The 24,585-nt window shown below is 57.0% G+C and overlaps 1 protein-coding gene across 4 annotated transcripts; it reads right to left on the bottom strand.

The window, feature by feature from the left end:
- Positions 1-1,365: 1,365 nt before the first annotated feature.
- MAN2A2 (mannosidase alpha class 2A member 2) lies at positions 1,366-24,585 on the bottom strand. Of its 4 annotated transcripts, XR_009546637.1 has the most exons (24): positions 24,454-24,585; positions 20,273-20,422; positions 18,295-18,552; positions 17,704-17,848; positions 17,458-17,629; positions 17,037-17,164; positions 16,704-16,877; positions 15,162-15,348; positions 13,117-13,294; positions 12,803-13,005; positions 12,408-12,590; positions 11,985-12,099; positions 11,792-11,859; positions 11,550-11,715; positions 10,276-10,512; positions 10,046-10,168; positions 9,834-9,948; positions 8,816-8,949; positions 8,567-8,708; positions 5,560-5,693; positions 3,750-3,941; positions 3,550-3,660; positions 3,226-3,388; positions 2,828-2,968 (listed from the first exon to the last, which is right to left on the bottom strand). XR_009546637.1 is itself a non-coding variant. In XM_060179479.1 (23 exons), exons 2-23 carry the CDS (start codon positions 20,402-20,404, stop codon positions 2,816-2,818), a joined length of 3,450 nt encoding a protein of 1,149 aa, XP_060035462.1. In that variant the 5' UTR covers positions 20,405-20,422; positions 24,454-24,585; the 3' UTR covers positions 1,366-2,815. The 4 variants fall into 4 exon arrangements, 1 of the variants encoding a protein (XP_060035462.1); XM_060179479.1 differs by lacking the exon at positions 3,226-3,388 and having other exon boundaries at positions 1,366-2,968; XR_009546638.1 differs by lacking the exon at positions 3,226-3,388 and having other exon boundaries at positions 2,830-2,968; positions 3,750-3,903.

Raw genomic sequence — 24,585 nt, 5'->3', positions numbered from 1 at the left:
AGCTCACCTGGAAGGCTTCCTGCATTGTTTTGAGCTGCCCAGGTGTATGTTCCTGGTGTGCCACACGGGAATGCGAGGGCCCAGGGCGGGGGTGCTGTGACGTCTCTCCCTGTACCACTCTCTTCTTTTTGGTAATTTACTTTTTTTTTGTCATCAGTGTTTTTCCTGGGGCAGGTGCTTGCAGGACAAATCCATAGCACCTAGTAGCCATTTTTTTAAAATTATCTTATTTTTTAATAAATAATTTTTAAAAGATTTCATTGATTGATTGATGAGAAAGATAGGAGGAGAGAGAGAAAGAACCAGACATCATTCTGGTACATGTGCTGCCGGGGCTTGAACTCAGGACCTCACGCTTGAGCATCAAGCGCTTAATCCACTGTGCCACTTCCCGGACCACTAAAAATTATCTTTTTTTTTTAAATTATCTTTATTTATTGGATAGTAGCAGCCAGAATTTAGAGGAAGGGGGTGATAGAGAGGGAGAGGGACACCTACAGCTCTGCTTCACCACTTGTGAAGCTTTCCCCCTGTAGATAGTGGCCAGGGCTTGAACCTGGGTTCTTGTGCACTGTGGCATATGTGCTCAGCCAAGTGCACCACCACTCGGCCCCCTTGTGGCCATTTTCCTCCTTTCCTCCTCCTCCTCCTTTATTTGTTAGGACGGACAAAAATTAAGAGAGGCAGGGGAGATTGAAAGGGAGAGTGACGGAAAGACACTTCCACTACTTGCCTCACTGCTTGTGAAGCCTCCCCTCCGCAGGTGGGGACCATGGGCTTGAAGCCAGGTTCTTCTGCATGGTGATATGTGTACTGAACCAAGCACACCATCACCTGACCCCTTTTTTCTTAAGAGATTTATTTATATTGACATTTAGGGGCTTGAGAGGTGGCACAGTAGATGGGGTGTTGAACTCTCAAGAAGCAGGGTCCTGAGTTCAACCCCCAGCATCACCTGTGCCAGAGTAATGTTCTGGTTTTTAATTTCACTGAAAAATAAATACATCTCTAAACATTGGAGAGAAAGGACCAGAGCATCATTCGGACACATGCAATGCCAGGCATCGAACTCAGGACCTCATGCCTGAGAGCCGACACTACGCCGCACCACCTCCTGTGCCTGCCTCCTTCTACCTGAAAAACACGGCCAGGAGTTTGTAAAAGCCCAGTGATGACCCCCCCCAAAAAAAAAAAAGAAAAAGAAAAAGAAAAAAACCACAACAGAGGTACTGAAAGAAAACAAATCATAATAATAAAAAACTTTAAAAAAATTTTCTTCTATAATTTTGGAATTGTTTCCCTTCCACTGTAACTAATCTTTGTGGAAACCTGAGACAGCACTAACTTGCTTTAGTAAGCAGCCAGTTGTCGTAAAAGTACTATGTTTATTAAATATCCCATCGTTTCCCTACTACATATGCCTTTTATCCTGGACTCCCTGTTCTGGTTCCATCTGTGTGTCCAATCCCACAACAGGCGGTACTGACTGGGCTCATAGTCCTGACAGAATCCCAGGGCAAGCCTGCGGGGTGAGTGACCGCCTCAGCGCCACCTGCCCTGTTCACCCCTCCAGAATGCTGTGTCCACACGTGTTCAGGCTTCCAAATGAGCTCTAGAGCTGGCCAACCTTCCAGGCTCACCACTAAATCTGGGGTTGGGGGCAAGCAAGATCTCTGCGGGGACAGGATGCATGTCCCCGGGTGAGCAGAGGGAATGCTCTCTAAGGACCTGCAGTTGAATTCTATGCATCTTTTTTGGCCTCTGTCCTACTGTCTACCTGGGATGCCAAGTGCCATCCTTCCTCACCTGCCCTCCTGCAGGGCTGATGGTGCAGTGCGGGATGTGGTGGCAGGGTGCGGAGCCCTGGCAGCTTGATCAAGCCTGGGTGCTTACTCCAGAAGGCCCCGAACTGCCGGCTTCCGATGGAGCCCTTTCTCTAGGTTTGGGTGTTTCTAATCTGAACTAGGTAAGGGTTTGATGAGGGCTGGGTCTAAGCTGCTCTGACCTGGCCTCAGCATCTATAGAGACAGTCACAATCTCTAGTCATTGAAGCTGAGCTTCAGGCTGTGAGAAGCTCTCCTGGCTCTCCTGTGGGAGGGGCACTGAGGCTGGTGCTGTGGCCTTTTCGAGGCGTCGTGTGCACGGGGACTTGGAAAAGAAGTCTACCAGCCCACACGGCCTGGGATGGGAAGGTGTTCCCGAGGATTGGGGTGCAGAGTCCAGGGCCCCTGCTACCGGCCACAGATCAGCACACAAACCAGATGCCCGGTCTGAGGAGAGGATTTCGGTACCTGAATTGTGGTGACATCTGGTCATAACAGTGTCTAGTGAGTCCTTCCTGCCACCTACAGCCCTGAGCGTGCAGCCGGGTGGCACCTGAGTCCGGCCATCATGAAAAACAGTGCTTCTTTCTGTACCTGGCCCCGACTGCCAACTGAATCCCCTGCCCTCCTCTTCAGTTACCCCGGGGCATGGTACCCACGGCTTTCTCCCTGCATCTCCTCCAGCCTGTTTCAGAAAAAAGGATAGCTGTTAGCGCCCAAGCTAGGCAGGGCCAACACGGCCCAGAGCTAATGCTGGCAGCACCACCCTGCTCCCAGGCCTCCTCTCCTCTGCCCTCTGCCGCGGCCCTCCTACCACACCAGGCTCTGGGGAGGTCCCGCACGAGGAAGGGACAGGTGAGCGGGAAGTGTGGATAGAGCGCAGTCCATCCCAGTGCCGAGAGGTAGGTCAGGACTGGCTGCCGGGTGGTGTGCCCACCCAACCCCATGTAGGGGCAGTCCCTGCAGACAGGCTTCTCTGCGGCCGAGAAGGCCTAGCCCAGGCGCAGGCGGAAAGTAGCGATCTCCATGGGCTCCAGGGACACGTCCGTGCTGTTGGACGGCGCACCCAGGGGGTACAGCAGGGTCAGGGAGGTTGGCTGCAGGAATCCCACGTCCAGGCCCTGGAACAGGCTGCTCAGGGTCACCTGCGGAGAGAAGTGGGGGTGCAGCTGGGTGGTGCAGACGCCACCTTCAGGCAGCACAGAGGACCCCGGAGTGCAGGGCAATCTCAGGCTCCGCCCACTCGGCCCGTGGTGCACCCACAGACCCGTGCCCGGCTCCTCACGCACTCAGCCCTGCAGTGGCCCAGGGATCCCAGCCGCCAGCCCTCTGAGGCTGGGAAGTCGCCCTCCCCCCAGTCTCATCCCAAGAGCCGAGGTGCGGGGGCACCGCCAGTACCCACTCTGGCCGGCAGCCAGTGACTGTGAGCAGAGCCCGCATACAGCATCAAGGCTGCTCCGATGTTTTATTTCTGGAGGCTTCCGCTGTGCGTGGGGCCTACGCACAGAACAGAGGCTTCCCAGCTACAGGCCTCTCCTGAAGTGTGTCCTTTCAAGCCTCCGTAGCTTTGAGTTTTAGCAATGTGTTCATTGCGTGAGAAAGACAGACAGGTCAGAACGCCACTCTGACACGGGGGGTGCTGGGATCAAACCTGGGGCTCAAGGGGGTGTGGAGGTGTCCCTGGCCCCCATGGGGCTGCCTTCCCCACACCTGGCCCCTCGCTCACCTTGCCTTGGCTGGTGCTGCAGTTGAAGCCCAAGTTCTTGGCCTCCAGGCCACAGTCAAAACCTTTGCGGTGCAGGATGAGGGCGACTTCTGCGGAGGGCAGGGACTCCTCCTGCAGAGACAGCGCAGGGTGGAGGGTGGGGCTCGCAGCTCCCGGGGCAGCACCTCTGCCCAGAGGAGGCAGGCCAGGAAGCCACTCACCTCGGCTGGCAGTGCCCGCAGGTTGAGCAGGTGGAAGTCGCAGGGCAGTGGGGCGGCCAGAGGGCAGAAGGAGCGCAGTGCGGGCCCCGGGGACTGTCTCTTGGCCACCGGCAGTGCCAGCACGGGGGTGCCGAGGCACGCGGTGGTCAGGTGGCTGAGGAGGGACGGGTAGCTGGTGGGGCTGTCCTGCACCTGCAAGGTGGGCCCAGGGCCCAGTCCAGTCACTCCGTTTGTTGGGTTCTGGTTCTTTTTCTGTGGTGCCATTTCACCACTCCTAAGCTGATTTTTTCATTCTTTTTATGTCAGACAGATAGGCTATAGCATGGAGGCTTCCCCTGGACAGCAGTATTCCAGTATGGCATAGGAGACTTGAACCTGAGCCTAGGGCATGGCAAGGCAGGTGCCCTACCCAGTGGACCGGCTCATTAAAAAAACAAAATCCGGAATTTGGGCGGTAGTGCATCAGATTAAACGCATGTGGCACAAAGCGCAAGGACCGGTGTAAGGATCCCAGTTCGAGCCCCCGGCTCCTCACCTGCAGGGGAGTCGCTTCACAGGCAGTGAAGCAGGTCTGCAGGTGTCTTTCTCTCCCTCTCTCTGTCTTCCCCTCCTCTCTCCATTTCTCTCTGACCTATCCAACAATGACAACATCAATAACAACAACAATAAAACAACAAGGGCAACAAAAGGGAATATATATATATATATATATATATATACATATATATATATAAAAAGACCACAGCACCAAAGCTTCCTTCAGTGCAGCGGGCCTAGGCTCAAAGCTGGTGGGTGGTGTGCACGGCAAAGCAGCGTGTTGTCCCAGTTCTCCAGCCTCCTGCGATTCTCAGCCCTCGGCCACAGTGGCAGCCCTGATTCCCTGGCCCAGCACTTCCCACAGCTCGGCAGATGGCTGATCTGGGCTCAGGTTCTCAGCTCCGGGTCCAAGCGTCCCCAGTGCCCCTGCCTGCACTTCCTCCCCCTCCTCTGTATCCCCACCTTCCTGCTCTCCTTCCACCCTCAGCCCCGGCCAGCACACCCCTCACAGAGGTGAAGTTCCACCCTGCCACGGTGCTCCCACACTGCCACACCCTCCCACGGTGCTCCTGCCCAGGTCTCCAGGATAGTCTGAATTCTGCACTGTCAGCCTAGCACTGGGTTCTAGAACCTCCTGCAGCAGTGCCTGCCTGCTATGGGCTGCATTCAGGCCAGCTACCAGCCCTTGTGGGCGCCGACACCCTGAGCCGAGGCCGCCGCTGCTCTCGGCTCTGCTGCACTCAGAAGCAGGAGAGGTGTCGCCGCTGTGGTCTCTGAGCTCCCCGGCTCCCCACATGCTGCCCCGTGCTCATGGGTGGGTCCGCTCAGAGCCCAAACATCAAAGCACCACGTCTGTGTCCATCCGAGGCCCTCAGGGATAGCAGGTGCTCATTCTGTTCTGGCCCCTGCACCAGGGATGGGGTGGGGCGGGCGCTCTGGCTGTAACCTGCTACCTACCTCTGGGGTGGGCTCCTGCTGCAGGGGGAGGAGGGTCCTAAACCTGGCAACCGGATGGAAAATTAGCTAGGCGGGGGGTGGGGGGGGCAGTGGCGAGGGCACTGAGATGCAGGCAGAGCAGGTGGGAAGGCACTGGCCACGGAGGGTTGCAGACTACAAAGCTAAGTGTCCGACAGACCCCAGGACCAGGTCTTGCCTCACTCTGCCTCTTCTACCTCTAGCCCTGCTCTTCACAGCTGGGTGGTGGGGACCTGGGGCCACCCGCAGGGCCCAGCCTGACTCCAACCTTGGGCAGCGAGAGGGGCCTGGGACTGACCTCGCTGCCTGGTGCCCGCCGCTCCAGCAGGAGGCGGAAGTGGTTGTAGGTCCGCTTGTTGTCCTTGAGGCCCTGGCCGAGGCCCCGGTTGTCATCCTGCATCAACCTCCGATCCAGGATCACCTCCAGCTGACCTGGGGAGGGTCAGCAGGGACACTGTGAGCAGCCAGGACAGGAGTCCAAGGGCCCAGACAGGACGGGGGCCGGGGGCTGGTTTCAGCAGCCAGGACAGGAGTCCAAGGGCCCAGACAGGACGGGGGCTGGGGGCTGGTTTCAGCAGCCAGGACAGGAGTCCAAGGGCCCAGACAGGACGGGGGCCGGGGGCTGGTTTCAATAGCCAGGACAGGAGTCCAAGGGCCCAGACAGGACGGGGGCCGGGGGCTGGTTTCAGCAGCCAGGACAGGAGTCCAAGGGCCCAGACAGGACGGGGCCGGGGGCTGGTTTCAGAAGCCAGGACAGGGGTCCAAGGGCCCAGACAGGACGGGGCCGGGGGCTGGTTTCAGAAGCCACGGCAGAGGCCAGGCAGGCATTCTCAGGCTGGGCAGGTCTTGTGACAAATGTCACAGGATGGCGTATTGCACCAAAGTCAAAGACTCTGGGGTGGGTGGGGGGGAGAGTACAGGTCCAAAAAGGATGACAGAGGACCTAGTGGGGGTTGTACTGTTATATGGAAAACTGGGGAGTGTTATGCATGTACAAACTATTGCATTTACTGTTGAATGTAAAACATTAATCCCCCAATAAAGAAATAAAAAGAAGTAGTTTAGATACAGCTTAATAAAAAAAAGCCGCAACAGCCACCCTCCTGCCCTGCTGTGCCCAGGACACCGGCCCGTCACTCATCCGCCAGAGGAGGACAGCTGAGACAGGCCAGCCAGGTGCTGCTGCCTATGGCTCTCTGGGGCTGGGACGGGGTGTTTCTGTGTGGAGGGCACAGGGGCTCTCAGGCTGCTTCCTGCAGTTGGCCAGCCCTGTCCACTGTGCCATCATACCGGGGGCCTCTGAAATCTTTGTAGGTAGAAGTCACAGTGCACACAGAAGGGCAGAGAATCAGCTGGGCAGTGAGACCCACGGGACAGTTCAGGCAGGTGGGGAGGGCCTGGGTCCTGGGGCTACAGAACCACACTGCCCTCTGCAGGGAGCCAGGTCAGCCCCCCGCCACCCACACCCTCCCCTCAGCACTCCGAGGCCACAGGTACAAGCTGTTTTCTGTGCTCTGAGGACCTGGGTGCTAGGTGAGCAACCCCAGGCCAGCACTCAGGTCCTTGTTTGATCCCTAAGAGTCTCGGGGCCGGGTGGTGGCGCACCTGGTTAAGCACACAGTTACAACGCACAAGGTCCCAGGTTCCAGCCCCCGTCCCTACCTGCAGAGGGAAAGCTTTTAGAGTGATGAAGCAGGGCTGCAGGTGTCTCTCTCTCTCTCTCCTTCTCTGTGTCCCCTCCCCTCTCAATGTCTGGCTGTCTCTATCTAATAAATAAATAAAGATGATTAAAAAATAAAAAGATATTTATAAAAAAATTAAATGAATAAATGAAGAGTCTCAGTCTATCAGCCCAGGAAGCAGTGTGTCAGGAAGTGTGTTGGACTTGCAAGTGTGAGGTCCTGGGTTCAATTCTTAGCACCACATATGCCAGAGCAAGTGTGTGGCTCTTTCCTTCAGTAAATAAGTAGATCTTTACTCTGTGTGTGTGTGTGTGTGTGTACTATACACATACTATATATATATTCAGTGATTTTTTTTTTTTTGAGACCGAGAGGAGCAGAGAGTGAAAGAGCCCACAGCACTGAGCCTTCCTTCAATGCAGTGGGAGCTGGGCCCAAACACGGGTTGTGTACATGGCAAAGCAGTGCTCTATCCAAGAGAGCTATTTGCTTGCCTAGTTTTTGTTTTTTTACCAGGTCACTGCTCAGTTCTGGTTTATGGTGATGCTAGGGATTGAACCTGGTGCCTCCAGCACGAAAGTCTGCTTCCCTACCCAAATGGTAATCAAAAAAAAATATTTATTTATTTATTCCCTTTTGTTGCCCTTATTGTTGTAGTTATTATTGTTGTTGTTACTGATGTCACTGTTGTTGGGTGGGACAGAGAAAAATGGAGAGAGGAGGGGAAGACAGAGGCGGGGAGAAACCCCTACACCTATGGACATCTAATCTTTGACCAAGGTGCCCAGACTATTAAATGGGGAAAGCAGAGTCTCTTCAACAAATGGTGTTGGAAACAATGGGTTGAAACATGCAGAAGAATGAAACTGAACCACTGTAGTTCACCAAATACAAAAGTAAATTCCAAGTGGATCAAGGACTTGGATGTTAGACCACAAACTATCAGATACTTAGAGGAAAATATTGGCAGAACTCTTTTCCACATAAATTTTAAAGACATCTTCAATGAAACGAATCCAATTACAAAGAAGACTAAAGCAAGTATAAACCTATGGGACTACATCAAATTAAAAAACTTCTTCACAGCAAAAGAAACCACTACCCAAACCAAGAGACCCCTCACAGAATGGGAGAAGATCTTTACATGCCATACATCAGACAAGAGGCTAATAACCAACATATATAAAGAACTTGCCAAACTCAACAACAAGACAACAAATAACCCCATCCAAAAATGGGGGGATGACTTGGACAGACTATTCACCACAGAAGAGATCCAAAAGGCCGAGAAACACATGAAAAAATGCTCCAAGTCTCTGACTGTCAGAGAAATGCAAAGAAAGACAACAATGAGATACCGCTTCACTCCTGTGAGAATGTCACACATCAGAAAAGGGAACAGCAGCAAATGCTGGAGTCAAAGGAAAAAAGAAAAAAAAAGAAATATGAAGGAAGCTCTTAAAAATATATATATAAAAAAAACCCCAGTTGCCTGGGGGAAGAGAGTATCAGCGAGTGTCCACTCTGTGTCTAACGGCAAAGGAGGGGGTCAGATGGGGGGCTGCAGGTCAGGCAGCCTAGGGGAGGCTGGACTCCTAGTGTCTCTTCCCACCGCCCACTCACCACTGCGGAGGCTAGACACACCCAGGGCCTGGGCAGTGTGCAGGGTCAGGCGGCTCTGCGCGTCCTGGATGTAGGCCATGACTGGCATGGGGTAGAAGTTGGCCTGCAGAGGCAGCTTCTTCAGGTGTCGCCGGGGCTGCACCTGTGGGGCCGGGCTGACAGGTCAGGGGTGTCCTGGTGTGCTGCCCCCTCCTCCCTCCCTCTCTCCCCAGGGCTGCCTCCCAAGGCCCCTCGAGGCAGCAGACCCACCTGGAAACCATTGAGGTCTGTGAAGAAGGTGCCCTGGCTGTCAATATCAGTGTGGATGCTCAGAGCCAGCTCCTTGTTGACATAGTCCCGGATGTCCACCAGTGAGGACATGTGCAGAGACAGCCCCTCCACCCCTAGGGAGAGCATGGGGAGGGACCTCGAGTGCTGGCTGGGAGGCTGGGCTGGGCCCCCAGCCCCTCACCCACCACCCCTGTGGCATCACTTAGTCTATTTTTTAAATTTTACTTTATTTGATATGGCAGAGAGAAACTGAGAGAGAAGGAGGTAGAGAGAGAGAGAGAGAAACATCTACAGACCTGCTCCACTGCTCAAGCTTCCCCCCCTGCAGGTGGGGGCTGGGGGCTCAAACCCAGACCCTTGCACATTGTAACGTATTCACATCAACTGGGTGTGCCGCTTCCTGGCCCCGGGACATATATATGTATGTACGCATGTTTTTTAAAGAATTGGGGGGTGGGGCCAGGCGGTGGTGCACCTGGTTAAGTCCACAAGGGCCCAGGTTCGAGACCCCAGTCCCCACCTGCAGGAAAAAGCTTCACAGTGCTGCAGGTGTCTCTCTGTCTCTCTCCCTAACCTCTCGATTTCTTTTAATCTTTATTTATTTATTGGACAGAGACAGCCAGAAATCGAGAGGGAAGGGGAGAGAGAGACACACCTGCAGGTATCTTCACCACTCGTGAAGCTTTCCCCCTGCAGGTGCTCAAACCTGGGTCCTTGTGCACTGTTAACACGTGCGCTCAACCATGTACGCCAGCACTGGGTCCCTCCTCTTGCCTTCTGACTGTCTCTATCCAATGAATAAATAAAGACAGTAAGAAATTAAAAATAAAGAGCTGTGGGGCTGAATCGGCCGGGTGCCCTGTGCTGCTGCTGCTGCCCCTGGCAGGCTGAGGCCTTCTTGGACGACTCTTCCCCGGGGAGTTAAGAGCAGTGATTGATGGGGCAGAGATGGCAAAGGAAGGGCAGGCCGCACCCTCTGCCTCCCTGGCAGGCTCACCGGGCAGATTATAAAGCCGGACCACCTGGTGGACGTGCTCGTAGCAGGCAACCACCTCTGAGAAGAAGGGGCCTTCCGTGACCCGCACCACAGGAGGGTCCTTGGGCACATAGGGCTGGGGAGAGAAGGGTGGGGTTAAGCCGTGGCCCTGGGGCTCTAGGGACTGCCCCCCACCCCACCGAGTCAGGAGCCCTGGCCAGGGGTCCGGGTACCTGGGCCTCGCCGTCGGGCAGGAAGAGGTAGGCTCCGCTCTTGTCCTTGGACGAGCGGGTGCCATAGACCAGGAACCGCATCTCCGCCCGCTGCTCCTGCTCCTCATCCAGCCTTCGGACACTCTGCCGAGAAACACAGGCCTGACCCCTGGCCCCACAGCAGCATGTCAGGCCAGCCCCCAGGCCAGGACCCCCCAACCCTCTGTGGCAGTGCCCGCCCAGTTCCTTACCTTGAGGAGCCCAGTGAGGCCGGAGAACCACACCTGCACATAGCGGCTGCTGAGGGCGAAGTCGGTGGCGCCGGAGTCGATGATGCGCAGGGGGAAGGCCTCGTGCTGGCCCACCGACAGCCGGCGGCCGTGCAGGTAGAGACGCAGCGCTGAGGGCAGCGTGTGGCGGGTGTCCAGGCCCAGCTGCAGTTGCAGCACGCCCAGGCCCAGGGCGGGCAGGCGCAGTGGCACCGACACCTGAGAACACAGGGCATGGGCACTGCGTCATCCAGACCGGCCGGCCCCTCCCCCGGTGGAGACTGAGAGCCACCCTGAGGGCCCCGCTGGAGTCTGTCCTCTGAGAGAACAAGAGGTGGGCAGATGTGACCACCCTGCCCACAGAGACCTCACTCACTCACCTGCTTCTCACACACAGCACCGAGGTCTGACTCGGGACTTCCTGTGTGTGTGTGCCACCACTGAGCGGCCTCCACAGCATGTTTACAGAATAAAAGGAGGACTTCTTATTTTGTTATTTTATTATTTTATTTTGCTTTACTTTATTTTATTACCAGAGCACTGCTCAGCTCTGGCTTACGGTGGTGCAGGAGACTTTGGAACCTCAGGCATGAGTCTCTTTGTATAACCATTAGGCTATCTACCCCTGTTCTGATTTCTTCTTCTTCTTCTTCTTCTTCTTCTTCTTCTTCTTTTGCCTCCAGGGTTACTGCTGGGGCTAGCTGCCTACACTGCTCCTGGAGGCTATTTTTTCCATTTTGTTGTTATCACTGTTATTATTATTGTTGTTGTTGTTGGATAGGACAGAGAGAAATGGAGAGAGGAGGGGAAGACAGAGAGGAGGAGAGAAAGACAGACACCTGCAGACCTGTTTCACCGCCTGTGAAGTGACACCCTCCCCTGGTGGGGAGCCAGGGGTTTGAACCGGGATCCTTGCGCTTCGCACTATGTGCACTTAACCCGCCGGGCTACCGCCCAGGCCCATTTTTTTCATTTTTATGACAGAGAGCAAGCAGCACATCACTTAGCTCAGATATCTGGTGGTGCTGGGGGCAAAACTGGCCTTGGGCAGGCGAGTCTCCTGCTGAGCCACCTCCCCAGCCCCTCACTCCTAACTCAATGTGCTCAGGGAGGGAGACACCACACACAGCCCCACGCACCATTCATGAAGCTCCCATGCGGTCCCAGATGTGTGCTGTCTCCTGGCCCCCAACTGTCACTCTGTCCAAGCATAGGTTCCATCCCCAGAGTGACTGTCCAGGATGGGGCGGGCTCACCTGGTAGATGTTGGGGACCATGTCAGTGGCCGAGCTCCAGTGTGGGCTGACCTGCACGGCCAGCGGCTGGCCGTCCTCCGAGAGCACGCGCACACGGGCAGAGTCCACCAGCAGGGTCACCATGCTGAGCCTCTCCTGATCCAGTGGGTTGAACAGCACCACGAACCTGAGAGGAGCAGGGTCAGCGGGGAGGATGAAGCGGGTGGGGGGAGGTGGGAGGAAGCAGAGAAGTGTCCGTTCACCTGGGCGAGGCGTCCAGCTGGATGACTGTGCGCTCCGGCAGGGCGTCGTGATTTAATCGGGTGTCATCCTGGGAGGAAGCGGGTGGCATGGAGGGCTGGGCTAGGCCTTGCATGCCTCTGTCCACTGCCCAGGCCACCAGGCACCCTGAGAGCCAGAGGAGACAGAGTGGCAGGTGTGCAGCTGCAGGCTCACCATCTGCAGAAAGGGGGCGTCTGGATCGAAGCGGTAGGTGTCCTTGTCCCCTAGCACCAGGTAGTGAGCTGCATTGATGATGACCTGCTTCAGGCTGACCAGTGAGCGCAGAAGCCTGGGGGCAGAGGTAGGGCAGTGGGGACGGTGACTCCCAGGCCTTTCCCATGGGGGGCAGTGGGGACGGTGACCCCCAGGCCTTTCCCATGGGGGCAGTGGGGACGGTGACCCCCAGGCCTTTCCCATGGGGGCAGTGGGGACGGTGACCCCCAGACCTTTCCCATGGGGGCAGTGGGGACGGTGACCCCCAGACCTTTCCCATGGGGGCAGTGGGGAAGGTGCCCCCAGGCCTTTCCCATGGGGGGCAGTGGGGAAGGTGACCCCCAAGCTGTCCCCTGGGGTGTGGGGCATGGGGGCAGCTCCCACCTGACCCCGTAGTCCACCACCACTGCCTCCTTGGCTGTGCCCGTGATGGCGTCATGATGTTGGAAGAGCCCCAGTGTGCGACGTGCCTCCGTCAGCAGGCCCAGGTTGGACAGTGGGTACTGGCTGGCCTGTCCCGAGCGCCGGGCGTGTGCCACAGCCAGGCTGTACAGGATCTCTGCCCCCCTGCCCATACGGAGCTGTCAATGCCCCCCAGGGGCTGCTGGAGTCCCCAGGCTCCCACACAGGAGACCCCACAGTGCCGCTCCACCACCCAAGAAGCTCACATGTGGTGCTGGGGTTCAAACCCAGGGCAGTCGACCACCCACATCTCCATCTGCTGGCAGGGCTGGGGGCAAGCTGGAGCCACACTTCCCACTCCCGCTTGGGGTTCTCACCGCAGGTGGGCCTCCAGCACTCGGTCCAGGCTCTTGTAGAAAGGCCGGGACGTGTAGTAGCCGGTCCAGTAGTGGTCCTCTCGGTCGGCGTAGGAGAAGAAGTCCCCACTCAGCACGGGGAACCCCGGAGGCCGGGCCCCTGGCTCCACACCCGTCCTCTTGTACAACGCGTCAAAGTAGTCGGACAGGGTGCCAAACTGGGCCTGGGCACCCCCCAAGAGCCACTGTGTCAGCACCAGAGCCCCCTGAGGAGCCGGAGCCCCACCCACGGGAAGGGAGGACACTCAGGCTGGCGGGAGGCACAGGGGAGGCACCTGCACATGCAGCTCAGGCTTGCTGTTGAGGAAGTCGAAGAGCCGCTGGTAGTTGAGAAACTGGGCATCCCACTCCTGGGGCTTGTCGTAGCGGAAATCGTCACCCAGCGGCACGAGGAGCACGTTTCTGCGGAACAGCCGGGACTTCTTGCGGTACTGGTCCAGAAGCAGGGCTGCCCTGCAGGGATGGGTGTGGAGGGGTCTGAGCAGAGCCGGCGGGCAGCCCCCCAGACATGCCCCTCCAGGAGCCTCAGGGCAGTAGGGGGTTGGGGGGCTGGGGTCCAGCTTGCTCCTGATGCTTCCAGCTGTGAAGGCTCCTCCCTGGCCAGCACTCTGGTTGGACTTCCTATCCCCCCACCCTACACTGAGAGATGAAGCCCCCATACTCCGTGTCATCCCTCCAGGTGGCCCCGACCTAGCTCCTGGTCCACATGGCTCCCCAGTAGTCAGCATCCAGCAGCTCAAACCCCATGTCCCCAGGCAGGTGGCTCACTGGGTAGAATGCACACATTGCCATGAGCAAAGACCCTAGTTCAAGCCCCTGGGCTGCAACTTGGGAAGGCCTGCAGGGGAAGAGTTTTATGAGTTTTAGAGCAGTGCTGTGGTGTCTCTCCCTCTCTCTCTGTGTCTCTCTCTCACCCACTAGCCAGAGAAAAGAAACAAAAGAGAGGTGGGATCCCGCAGGCGCTGATCCTGTAGCCCCATGGGTAACTCTGGTGGCAAGAAAGAGTAACATGGGAGTCGGGCAGCGGCGCAGCGGGCTAAGCGCAGGTGGCACAAAGGGCAAGGACCGGCGTAAGGATCCCGGTTCGAGCCCCTGGCTCCCCACCTGCAGGGGAGACGCTTCACAGGTGGTGAAGCAGGTCTGCAGGTGTCTGTCTTTCTCTCCCCCTGTCTTCCCCTCCTCTCTCCATTTCTCTCTGTCCTATCCAACAACGACGACATCAATAACAACAACAATAACTACAACAATAAAAACAAGGGCAACAAAAAGGGAATAAATAAATATTTAAAAAAAACAGAAAGAAAAACAAAAAGAATAAAGAGGGAGTCCATGAGATGGTGCAATGGATAAAGCACTGGATTCTAAAGCATGAGGTCCTGACTTCAATCCCTGGGAGCATGTGTACCAGAGTGATGTCTGGTTCTTTCTCTCTCCTCCTATCTTCTTCTTCTGCTTTTTTTTCTTTTTTAGTTTATTATTTTATTTTTCCTCCTATCTTCTTTTTTAATTTTTTAAATTTATTTTCCCTTCTGTTGCCCTTGTTGTTTTATTGTTGTAGTTATTACTGTTGTTATTGATGTCGTCGTTGTTAGGACAGAGAGAAATGGAGAGAGGAGGGGAAGACAGAGTGAGGAGAGAAAAATAGACACCTGCAGACCTGCTTCACCACTTATGAAGTGACTCCCCTGCAGGTGGGGAGCTGAGGGCTTGAACCCAGATCCTTAAGCCGGCCCTGCGCTTTGACGCCATGTGTGCTTAACCCACTGAGCTACCGCCCGACTCCCTCCTTCTATCTTCTTAATGAATAAATAAATAAAATCTTTAAAAAAGAGAGAGAGAGCAGCCTTCCAACCTTCACTTCTTGCCAGGACTCCAGCTTAGTTTCCTGACCCTGAAGACAAAGGGCCACTTTCTTTCTCCTTGGGTCACACTTCAACCCAGGGGCATCCAGAAACCAGGGTAAGGCCATGTGAAAACCAGTTCGACCTGTTAACTCCTGAGGCGAGTAGCTTCTGACTAAACCAATCCCCACTGGCTTCATCTCTCTCTGTACTTTCTGGGCAGGACGTCTTTTTCTTTTATGATTTATCAATGTGGGTACTGACTTCAGCAATGGTGGCATGTCTGGGGGGGCCTTCAGAGAGGATAAGCCTGTGTTCCAGCAGGCTATCTGGCTGGGTGGGGACGCTGGCTGAGCCTGGAGGAGCTGGGAGACTCCCTCACAGAGACCTGCCTGCAGGGAGGCTGCCATTCTGAGAGGAGGCTCCTCAGACAGCTCCAGGCTACGGGGTCTTCTCAGGGCCCCATCCCGGGTGCTCACCTCTCTGCCACGTTGGCCTCCGTGATGGCCCGGGGCGGCACTTTCCAGGGGCAGTTGATGCGTCCCCCTGGCAGGCGTTTGAAGTCAAATTGGCAGCAGATCTTGGGGTCCGGGCCGCAAGTGTGGGGGATGTCGTAGCTGTAGAAGGGCATCATGTGGCAGAAGATGTCTGTGCTGGCGTCTGAGTCTGTGGAGCACACAGGGCTGTCAGCAGGGCTGGGGCACAGGGCTATGGGCATGGGTCAAGGGTTCAACTCAGCGCCGATGCCTGTCTCCCCATGGGAGGCATGAGGCCCTGCAGGGTGGGGCACACTGCTTCTCTGGGGACAGTGAGGGTGCTCCAGCAGAGCCCTGGAGGCTGAAGGGCAGCAGAGTGCACTCTGGGAGTTTGCCCCCAAGCCTGGTGGGCAGCTCTGAGACCCTTTGGGACATCTTTTTCTTTTATGATTTATCAATGGTTCCAAACACACCCATGAGAGGGAGAATGCATGCACGTGCGTGAGAGAGAGAGAGAGAGAGAGGGGATATCAGAGCATCCCTCTGGCATATGTGGTGCCAGGAGACCACATTAGGAACTTCCTGCAAGTCCTGTGTTCTGTCACTGCACGAACTCCAGACTGCTCTGCCAGCTTTCCCTCTACTTTTCTTTTCCCCAGAGCCCTGCTCCGCCTGGCTTGTGGTGGTGTGGGAGACTGGGCCTGGGATGTTGGAGCCTCAGGCATGAATCTCTTTGCATAACCATTAGGCTGTCTCTCCCACTCCTTCTACTTTTTAAGATTTACAACAATAATAACTACAACAACAATGGCAACAAAAGGGAAAATAAATGTATTAAAAAATATTTAAAATTTTTTACCTATTTTACCCTGACCTCTTTTTAAAAAATATTTATTTATTTATTCCCTTTTGTTGCCCTTGTTTTTATTGTTGTAGTTATTATTGTTGTAGTTATTGATGTTGTTGTTGTTGTTGGACAGGACAGAGAGAAATGGAGAGAGGAGGGGAAGACAGAGGGGGCAGAGAAAGACAGACACCTGCAGACCTGCTTCACCGCCTGTGAAGTGACTCCCCTGCAGGTGGGGAGCCGGGGGCTCAAACCAGGATCCTTAATGCCGGTCCTTGTGCTTTGTGCCACGTGTGCTTAACCCGCTGTGCTACTGCTCGATTCCCTTTTCTTTTTTCTTTTTTTTTACCTCCAGGGTTATCAGTGACAGCACTATGACTCCACTGCTCCTGGAGGCCATTTTTCCCATTTCTGTTGCCCTTATTATTATTGTTGTTGTTGTTGTTGGATAGCACAGAGAAATGGAGAGAGGAGGGGAAGACAGAGAGGGGGAGAGAAAGACAGATACCTGCAGACCTGCCTCACCGCCTATGAAGCGACTCCCCTGCAGGTGGGGAGCTGGGGGCTTAGACTGGGATCTTTACTCGGGTCTGTGTGCGTCACACCATGTGCGCTTAACCCGCAGAGCTACGACCCGGCCTCCCAGTTGACTTGTTTCCCTAGGAGAGAAAGCTGCCTGGCTTCTGAGCCCGCCTCACCCCATGCCTGCCTCCACATGAACTCCAGGCTGTGGGTGGCAGCGAAGTGCTTCTTGATGGCGTAGTGCACCCTCTGGATCAACATGCCCGTCAAGTTGGCACGGCGCAGTAGGTAGGCCATGGTGGAGCTGTATCCAAAGGGGTCCACAGCCCAGCCGGAGCGTGGGGTGGCACCTGGGGGCACAGACCCGACGCCCTGAATGCCGGCTCTGGGGCTTGTCCCGCCTGGCCTGCACACCTGACACACAGGGCCTGGGGCCCACCCAGGAAGGACGCCTGCCAATCCCTGTGCCTGTGGGCCCACCCTGGCCCCGGGGCTGAGCCCAGGCTCACCCAGGTTCCTCTCCAGCCACTGGTGCCCCTCGATGAGCTGGTCGATCAGTGCAAAGTAGTGAGAATTGGCCTCATCAGGCATCACCCAGCCTCCTGTAGCAATCTCCAGCTGCCCGTTCCCCACCAGCCTAGAGGGAGGGTTCACGTTCAGCCGGGGACAAGGACCCACCAGCACGGTTACCCGGAAATGCCAGGCTCCACACTGACCTCTGCTCAGGACCCAGAGGGCAGACGAGGTCGTCCTCTCACATCCCTGCCTCAGTCCACGACCCCGTGGGGACCCCCCCCCATGCTGCTCTGGCCTTCTGGCCTCCACCCTCTGTCATCACTGCTCGCCTCTGCCAGGCCCCAGACTCCCCCTCAGCCCCGTGCTGGCCCTCGGGCTCAGGGCACAGCCCCAAAGCATGCTGCCCGCACTGGCCTCCGCACGGCAGCTCTCTTCTGGGCACTGATGTTGTCCCACCACTTGGCGAAGAAGGAGACCTCAGCCCAGAGGAAGCGGCGCCGCGGGTCCTCCTGCAGCTTGGTCACCATGCTGTTGAGGATGTGCTGGGTCTGCTCCACGTAGTACTTGTCGAAGGTCTTGATCCAGCCTAGGGGTGCCAGCACGGGCCGTGGGGACACTGCCCACCCCCCTCCAGCCTGCCCCAACACCCCGGTTCCTCACCTGGGTCATTGTGAGAGTGGGGTACCACAAACACCTGCAGGTCCTCGGAGTCCCAGTCATTGGGGCTGTAGGAGATGTCAAAGCCTTGCTTCCACACCCCGCCGTCTACATTGTCAAACGGCAGCTCCTGTGACACACTCAGCATCTGTGTGTGGGCAGACAGGCTCAGTATCTGAGAGCAGAGGGAGGGACTCAGCGCCTGTGGACAAAGGGGCTCAGCATCTGTGGGCAGAGGGGCTCAGCATCTGTGGGCAGAGGGGCTCAGCATCTGTGGGCAGAGGGACTCAGTGTCTGAGGCCAGAGGGGCTCAGTATCTGAGGGCAGAGGGGCTCAGTATCTGAGGGCAGAGGGGCTCAGTGTCTGAGGCCAGAGGGGCTCAGTATCTGTGGGCAGAGGGGCTCAGTATCTGAGGCCAGAGGGGCTCAGTGTCTGAGGCCAGAGGGGCTCAGTATCTGAGGCCAGAGGGGCTCAGTATCTGAGGGCAGAGGGGCTCAGTATCTGTGGGCAGAGGGGCTCAGTATCTGTGGGCAGAGGGGCTCAGCGTCTGAGGACAGAGGGGCTCAGGGCCAGCAGAGGAGCACTCACACTTACCTGCAAGTCCGGCTTCTGGCCCTGGCCACCCAGGGCGAACTGGCAGTCTTGTGGGGAGACAGAGAAGAAGCTGGGCCGGGGTTCTGGGGGCACCACCCAGGAGCCGTTGATCGTGTAGTAGGGCAGTATTGCGGGCGGGCCCTCGGCGTGAGCCGTCAGCTCCAGCACCGAGTCCTTGATGTGGCTGATGATCTCATGGTTCTCCTCCAGCAGCTGCTCCAGCTGCTCGATGCGGTTCTGCAGCACAGAAATTTGGCTCTGCCAAAACAAAACAGAACAGACCAGAAAACAGGGCGGTTACCACAGCTTCTCAAAAGCACAGGGGCCAACCGTGCCTGCCCTGCAGCCCGTCTCCATCTGGGCCAGATCCAGAGTCCACAGGCCTGAAGGCTCTGGTCAGTCAAGGGAAGAGGCACAAATCACCACTGGGACACCACCGGGCCCTGAGTTCACCCCCTTCTCCCCCAGGCACCACATGAGGGCGCCCAGGGTGCTAGTGTCTCTAGACTCTCCTCTTCCTGTCTGCCTCTCCGTTTCTCTCCCAGTGTGCAGAACTCACTTTATTTCTGTCACCAGGGTTATTGATGCTGCTGCTCCTGGTGGTCTTTCTTTCCTTTTTTTGATAAAAGGTGAGAGACAAATAGAAGACACAGAGAAAAGGAGAGACCCTGCAGCACTGCCTCACCACTCAACAAGCTACATCCCTGCAGGTGCCCCCTTTAAAAAATTTTTTTAAATATATTTATTTATTTTCCCTTTTGTTGCCCTTGTATTGTTGCTGTTGTTATTGATGTTGTCATTGTTGGATAGAACAGAGAGAGATGGAGAGAGGAGGGGAAGACAGAGAGGGGGAGAGAAAGATAGACACCTGCAGACCTGCTTCACCGCCTGTGAAGCGACTCCCCTGCAGGTGTCGGGGGCTCAAACTGGGGTCCTTACGCCAGTCCTTGTGCTTTGCGCCACGTGTGCTTAACTGCTGCGCTACTCCCCCTGCCTGAAGGTGCTCTTATGTGGTGGCTGGGGGCTTGAGTCTGGGTCCCCAAGCAATATAAACTGTGTGCTTTACCAGCAAACCACATCCCAGAAATTAAAAAAAAAAAAGGGAGGGGAGGGCTAGAAATATTTATTACAGCATAGCAAGATACTCTGGGGAAGGAGGGAAAGAAAGAGTGGAGAGGGTGTTGGGGTCCTGGTACAAGATGTGGAGAAAGACCTTGTTGGCGGTGAGAGAGTTCTTTTTTTTTAATTAAATTTTTAAAATTTTTCCCTTTTGTTGCCCTTGTTTTTTTTATTGTTGTAGTTATTATTGCTGTTGTTATTAATGCCGTCATTGTTGGACAGGACAGAGAGAAATGGAGAGAGGAGGGGAAGACAGAGGGGGAGAGAAAGACAGACACCTGCAGACCTGCTTTACTGCCTATGAAGTGACTCCCCTGCAGGTGGGGAGTCGGGGGATCGAACCGGGATCCTTACACCGGTCCTTACATTTTGCCACACCTGCACTTAACCCGCTGCGCTACTGCCCAACTCCCAGGTGAGAGAGTTCTATGGACACCTATCACAGGGAGGTGAGAAATTGTGCATCTGCAGCAACAACCGTACTGAAAACCATTGGCACCTCACCAATAAAAGTGATTTTTCCTTTTATTACAGGAAAAAAGGGCTGGAGAAGTATGTCGGCAGAACCACGTATGTGTGAGGCTCCTAGAGGAAAATTCATCGGGGTGGGGGGACAGGTCCCCCACATTCAGGTTCAGGAGCGAGGCTGCACTGGCAGTGCCTGCCTGCGGGGACTCAGGAAGACAGAGCTCACCCTTCTCCTTCTTTGCCTCTTCCTGCCGTCACTGACGTAGCTTTGGGCGGGCTGGGGAGCCCTCCTGCCAGGAAGGGCTGTCCCTGCCAGTGACCTGACTTGCAACTGGCCATCGGCTAGAGGCCCCGGCCGGTCCGTGAAGAGCCCTGCCATGGCCCCACTCACCCGGGGGAAGTTGCCACCGCTCTGATGCCGGGCGGGGTCGTGCTGCACTCGGTCCAGCATGAGGTAGAGCGAGAAGACCGCCACGCAGAAGACGGCAGCCCCACACACGGTCACCTGCTTCTTCAGCTTCATCCTGGCCTGCGCACACACCTGGCAGAAGGAACGCCATTGACAGCAGCTCTGGCCTGTCACAGCCCCCCCAGGGAGGTCCCATAGGCTGCTCCCCAGGACCCCTTTGTGAGGAGGGTGAGGAATGTCTGAAGCTCTAGGTTTGATCTCCGGCAGAACATAGACTAGAGTCCTGCTTTGGCTTCTCTCTCATGCAAAATATATAAAAATAAGTCTTGGGGCTAGGTGGTGGTGCACCTGGTTAAGCGCACACGTTACAGTGTGTAAGAACCAGTGCTAAAGACCCTGATCCCCACCTTCAGGGGAAAAGCTTTACAAGCGATAAAGCAGGTGTCTCTCTATCTCCCTTTCTCCTCTCAATTTCTCTGTGTCTCTATCCAATAATAAATAAAAATAAAATAAATAAGGAGTCGGGCAGTAGCACAGCGGTTAAGCGCACGTGGCGCAAAGTGCAAGGACTGGCATAAGGATCCCGGTTCCAGCCCCCGGCTCCCCACCTGCAAAGGAGTCACTTCACAGATGGTGAAGCAGGTCTGCAGGTGTCTGTCTTTCTCTCCCCATCTCTGTCTTCCCCTCCTCTCTCCATTTCTCTCTGTCCTATCCAACAATGACAATATCAACAACAACAATAATAATAACTACAACAACAATAAAAAAGACAGTTCATCTTCTGTGTGTGAAGCTCTGGTCCCATCCCCTTCAGTGCAAGGAAACACTATGGACAGCACCACGGGGACTCCACAAATGGTGGTGCTCTGGTGTCTCTCGCTCTTTCCCTCTCTCCCTGAAAAATACAGAGTAGAGCTCCCTGGGTGGGGCAACTGCCTTTCAGCCCCTGGCACCACCTGGAGCAGCCAGCACAGGGCGCTCGTGGCCCACCAGTGCTGTGATGCATCTTCCTTCTGGCTCTGCCGGCTCATCCTCTGATATGGAAATGGGGAAAACAGCCCACTGGGAGCAGTGGATCAGGCAGGTGCAAACAGCCCAGGATACAACATCGGGTGGTAGCACGGCGGATTAAAAAAAAAAGGACCGGCTTAAGGATCCCGGTTCAAGCCTCCAGCTCCCCACCTGCAGGGAGGTCACTTTAAGGTGGTGAAGCAGGTCTGCTGGTGTCTTTCTCTGCCCCTTTGTCTTCCCCTCCTCTCTCAATTTCTCTGTCCTATCCAACAATAATCACAACAACAATAAACAAGGGCAACAAAATGGAAAAAATAGCCTCCAGGAGCAGTGGATTCATAGGGCAGCCACCAAGCCCCAGCAAAATAACCCTAGGGGCAAAATAAATAAATAATTAAAAAATTCATTATTTTTTAATTAATTATTTTTTTAAAGCCAAAAACAGAACCAACACTGGGCAATTGGGCCACATTGCTGGGCTGAGAGCCTTGGTTCACTCCCGTGGCTCAAAAAGCCAGCACACCCTCAGTGCCAGTCCCAGCACTGGCTGTGGGGCCAGCCCGCCTGGGTCTCCTCTGGGTCGGGACTGGGGGCCCAGGTAAGCACCCATACCGGCTCATGCATGCGGCTGCACCGTGGAGTGCAGGCCCGAGCGCACCCTGAGAGCACCCTGGCAGAGGTCGCGTCCCCGCCCTCTGCTGGCTCCCAGCTCTAGGCTCACCGAGCAGGCTGACTGTGGCGAGCTTCCCACCCAGCGGCTGAGCAAAGCGCCAGGCCTGGCCAGCACTCCTCATGCAGTGGAGAAGGACCTTGCTCTGCCTCAGAGCCAGCCTCCCGCCTTCTGCACTTGGGCAGGCGCTCGCCAGAAACGGTGCCTGGCACCACTGCTCACTGCAAACAAGTGCACTGAAAAGGCAGCCTGTTCCCCACACGAGCAAGTCTAGTCCCCTTGGTGGTGGTGGGGGGGTGCTAACAGGCTCTACTGAGCGCTTAGAGGCTTCCCCCATCGCTGATGCTTACGGCCCCTGAGTGACCAGTGTTAGGGACCCCAGTGACAGGGCCAAGCAGTGAGGGATGGTTAGGGAGAACTTCAAATCGAGTGATGACAGGGACCCCTGTGACTTATGGTTAGAGACCCCCAGTAACTGAAGGTTAGGGACCCCCGGTGACTAAAGCTAGGCACCCCCCCTTAACTGAAGATTAGGGACCCCCAGTAACTGACTAGGGACCCCCAGTAACTGACTAGGGACCCCCAGTAACTGACTAGGGACCCCCAGTAACTGACTAGGGACCCCCAGTAACTGAAGGTTAGGGGCCCCCGGTGACTGACTAGGGACCCCCGGTGACTGATGAACAGGGACCCTCGATGACTGAAAGTTAGGGACCCCCAGTAACTGACTATGGACCCCCAGTAACTGAAGGCTAGAAACCCCCGGTGACTGACGCTCAGGGACCCCTGTGACCAATGCTCAGGGACCCTCGTGACAGGTGTTCAGGGACCCCCGAGACCGACGCTCAGGGACCCCGATGACCGACGCTCAGGGACCACGTGACTGATGCTCAGGGACCCCCGAGACCGACGCTCAGAGACCCCCGAGACCGACGCTCAGAGACCCCCGAGACCGACGCTCAGAGACCCCCGAGACCGACGCTCAGAGACCCCCGAGACCGACGCTCAGAGACCCCCGAGACCGACGCTCAGGGACCCCCGAGACCGACGCTCAGGGACCCCCGAGACCGACGCTCAGAGACCCCCGAGACCGACGCTCAGGGACCCCCGAGACCGACGCTCAGAGACCCCCGAGACCGACGCTCAGGGACCCCCGAGACCGACGCTCAGGGACCCCCGAGACCGACGCTCAGAGACCCCCGAGACCGACGCTCAGGGACCCCCGAGACCGACGCTCAGAGACCCCCGAGACCGACGCTCAGAGACCCCCGAGACCGACGCTCAGGGACCCCCGAGACCGACGCTCAGGGACCCCCGAGACCGACGGTCAGGGACCCCCGAGACCGACGCTCAGAGACCCCCGAGACCGACGCTCAGAGACCCCCGAGACCGACGCTCAGGGACCCCCGAGACCGACGCTCAGGGACCCCCGAGACCGACGCTCAGGGACCCCGATGACCGACGCTCAGGGACCACGTGACTGATGCTCAGGGACCCCCGAGACCGACGCTCAGAGACCCCCGAGACCGACGCTCAGAGACCCCCGAGACCGACGCTCAGAGACCCCCGAGACCGACGCTCAGAGACCCCCGAGACCGACGCTCAGAGACCCCCGAGACCGACGCTCAGGGACCCCCGAGACCGACGCTCAGGGACCCCCGAGACCGACGCTCAGAGACCCCCGAGACCGACGCTCAGGGACCCCCGAGACCGACGCTCAGAGACCCCCGAGACCGACGCTCAGGGACCCCCGAGACCGACGCTCAGGGACCCCCGAGACCGACGCTCAGAGACCCCCGAGACCGACGCTCAGGGACCCCCGAGACCGACGCTCAGAGACCCCCGAGACCGACGCTCAGAGACCCCCGAGACCGACGCTCAGGGACCCCCGAGACCGACGCTCAGGGACCCCCGAGACCGACGGTCAGGGACCCCCGAGACCGACGCTCAGAGACCCCCGAGACCGACGCTCAGAGACCCCCGAGACCGACGCTCAGGGACCCCCGAGACCGACGCTCAGGGACCCCCGAGACCGACGCTCAGAGACCCCCGAGACCGACGCTCAGGGACCCCCGAGACCGACGCTCAGAGACCCCCGAGACCGACGCTCAGGGACCCCCGAGACCGACGCTCAGAGACCCCCGAGACCGACGCTCAGAGACCCCCGAGACCGACGCTCAGAGACCCCCGAGACCGACGCTCAGAGACCCCCGAGACCGACGCTCAGGGACCCCCGAGACCGACGCTCAGGGACCCCCGAGACCGACGCTCAGAGACCCCCGAGACCGACGCTCAGAGACCCCCGAGACCGACGCTCAGAGACCCCCGAGACCGACGCTCAGGGACCCCCGAGACCGACGCTCAGAGACCCCCGAGACCGACGCTCAGAGACCCCCGAGACCGACGCTCAGGGACCCCCGAGACCGACGCTCAGGGACCCCCGAGACCGGCGCAGAAGCGGCCACCCTCGGGCCCCACTTGCCTGTGGCGGCGGCGGTCACCTCTGGCGCCGCCCTACTCAGCGCGACGCAATTCCGCCGCGGGCTCCGGGCAGCGTTCCGGCGGGGGCGCCTGGGTCAGGCCCAGGTGGGCGGCGCTGGAGAGGAAGAGAGCG

This window comes from Erinaceus europaeus, chromosome 20 (assembly GCF_950295315.1).
Source record: "Erinaceus europaeus chromosome 20, mEriEur2.1, whole genome shotgun sequence".
NCBI lineage: Eukaryota > Metazoa > Chordata > Mammalia > Eulipotyphla > Erinaceidae > Erinaceus > Erinaceus europaeus.
The sequence above is the reverse complement of the archived record's forward strand: the minus strand, read 5'-3'. Positions and strand labels throughout refer to the sequence as shown.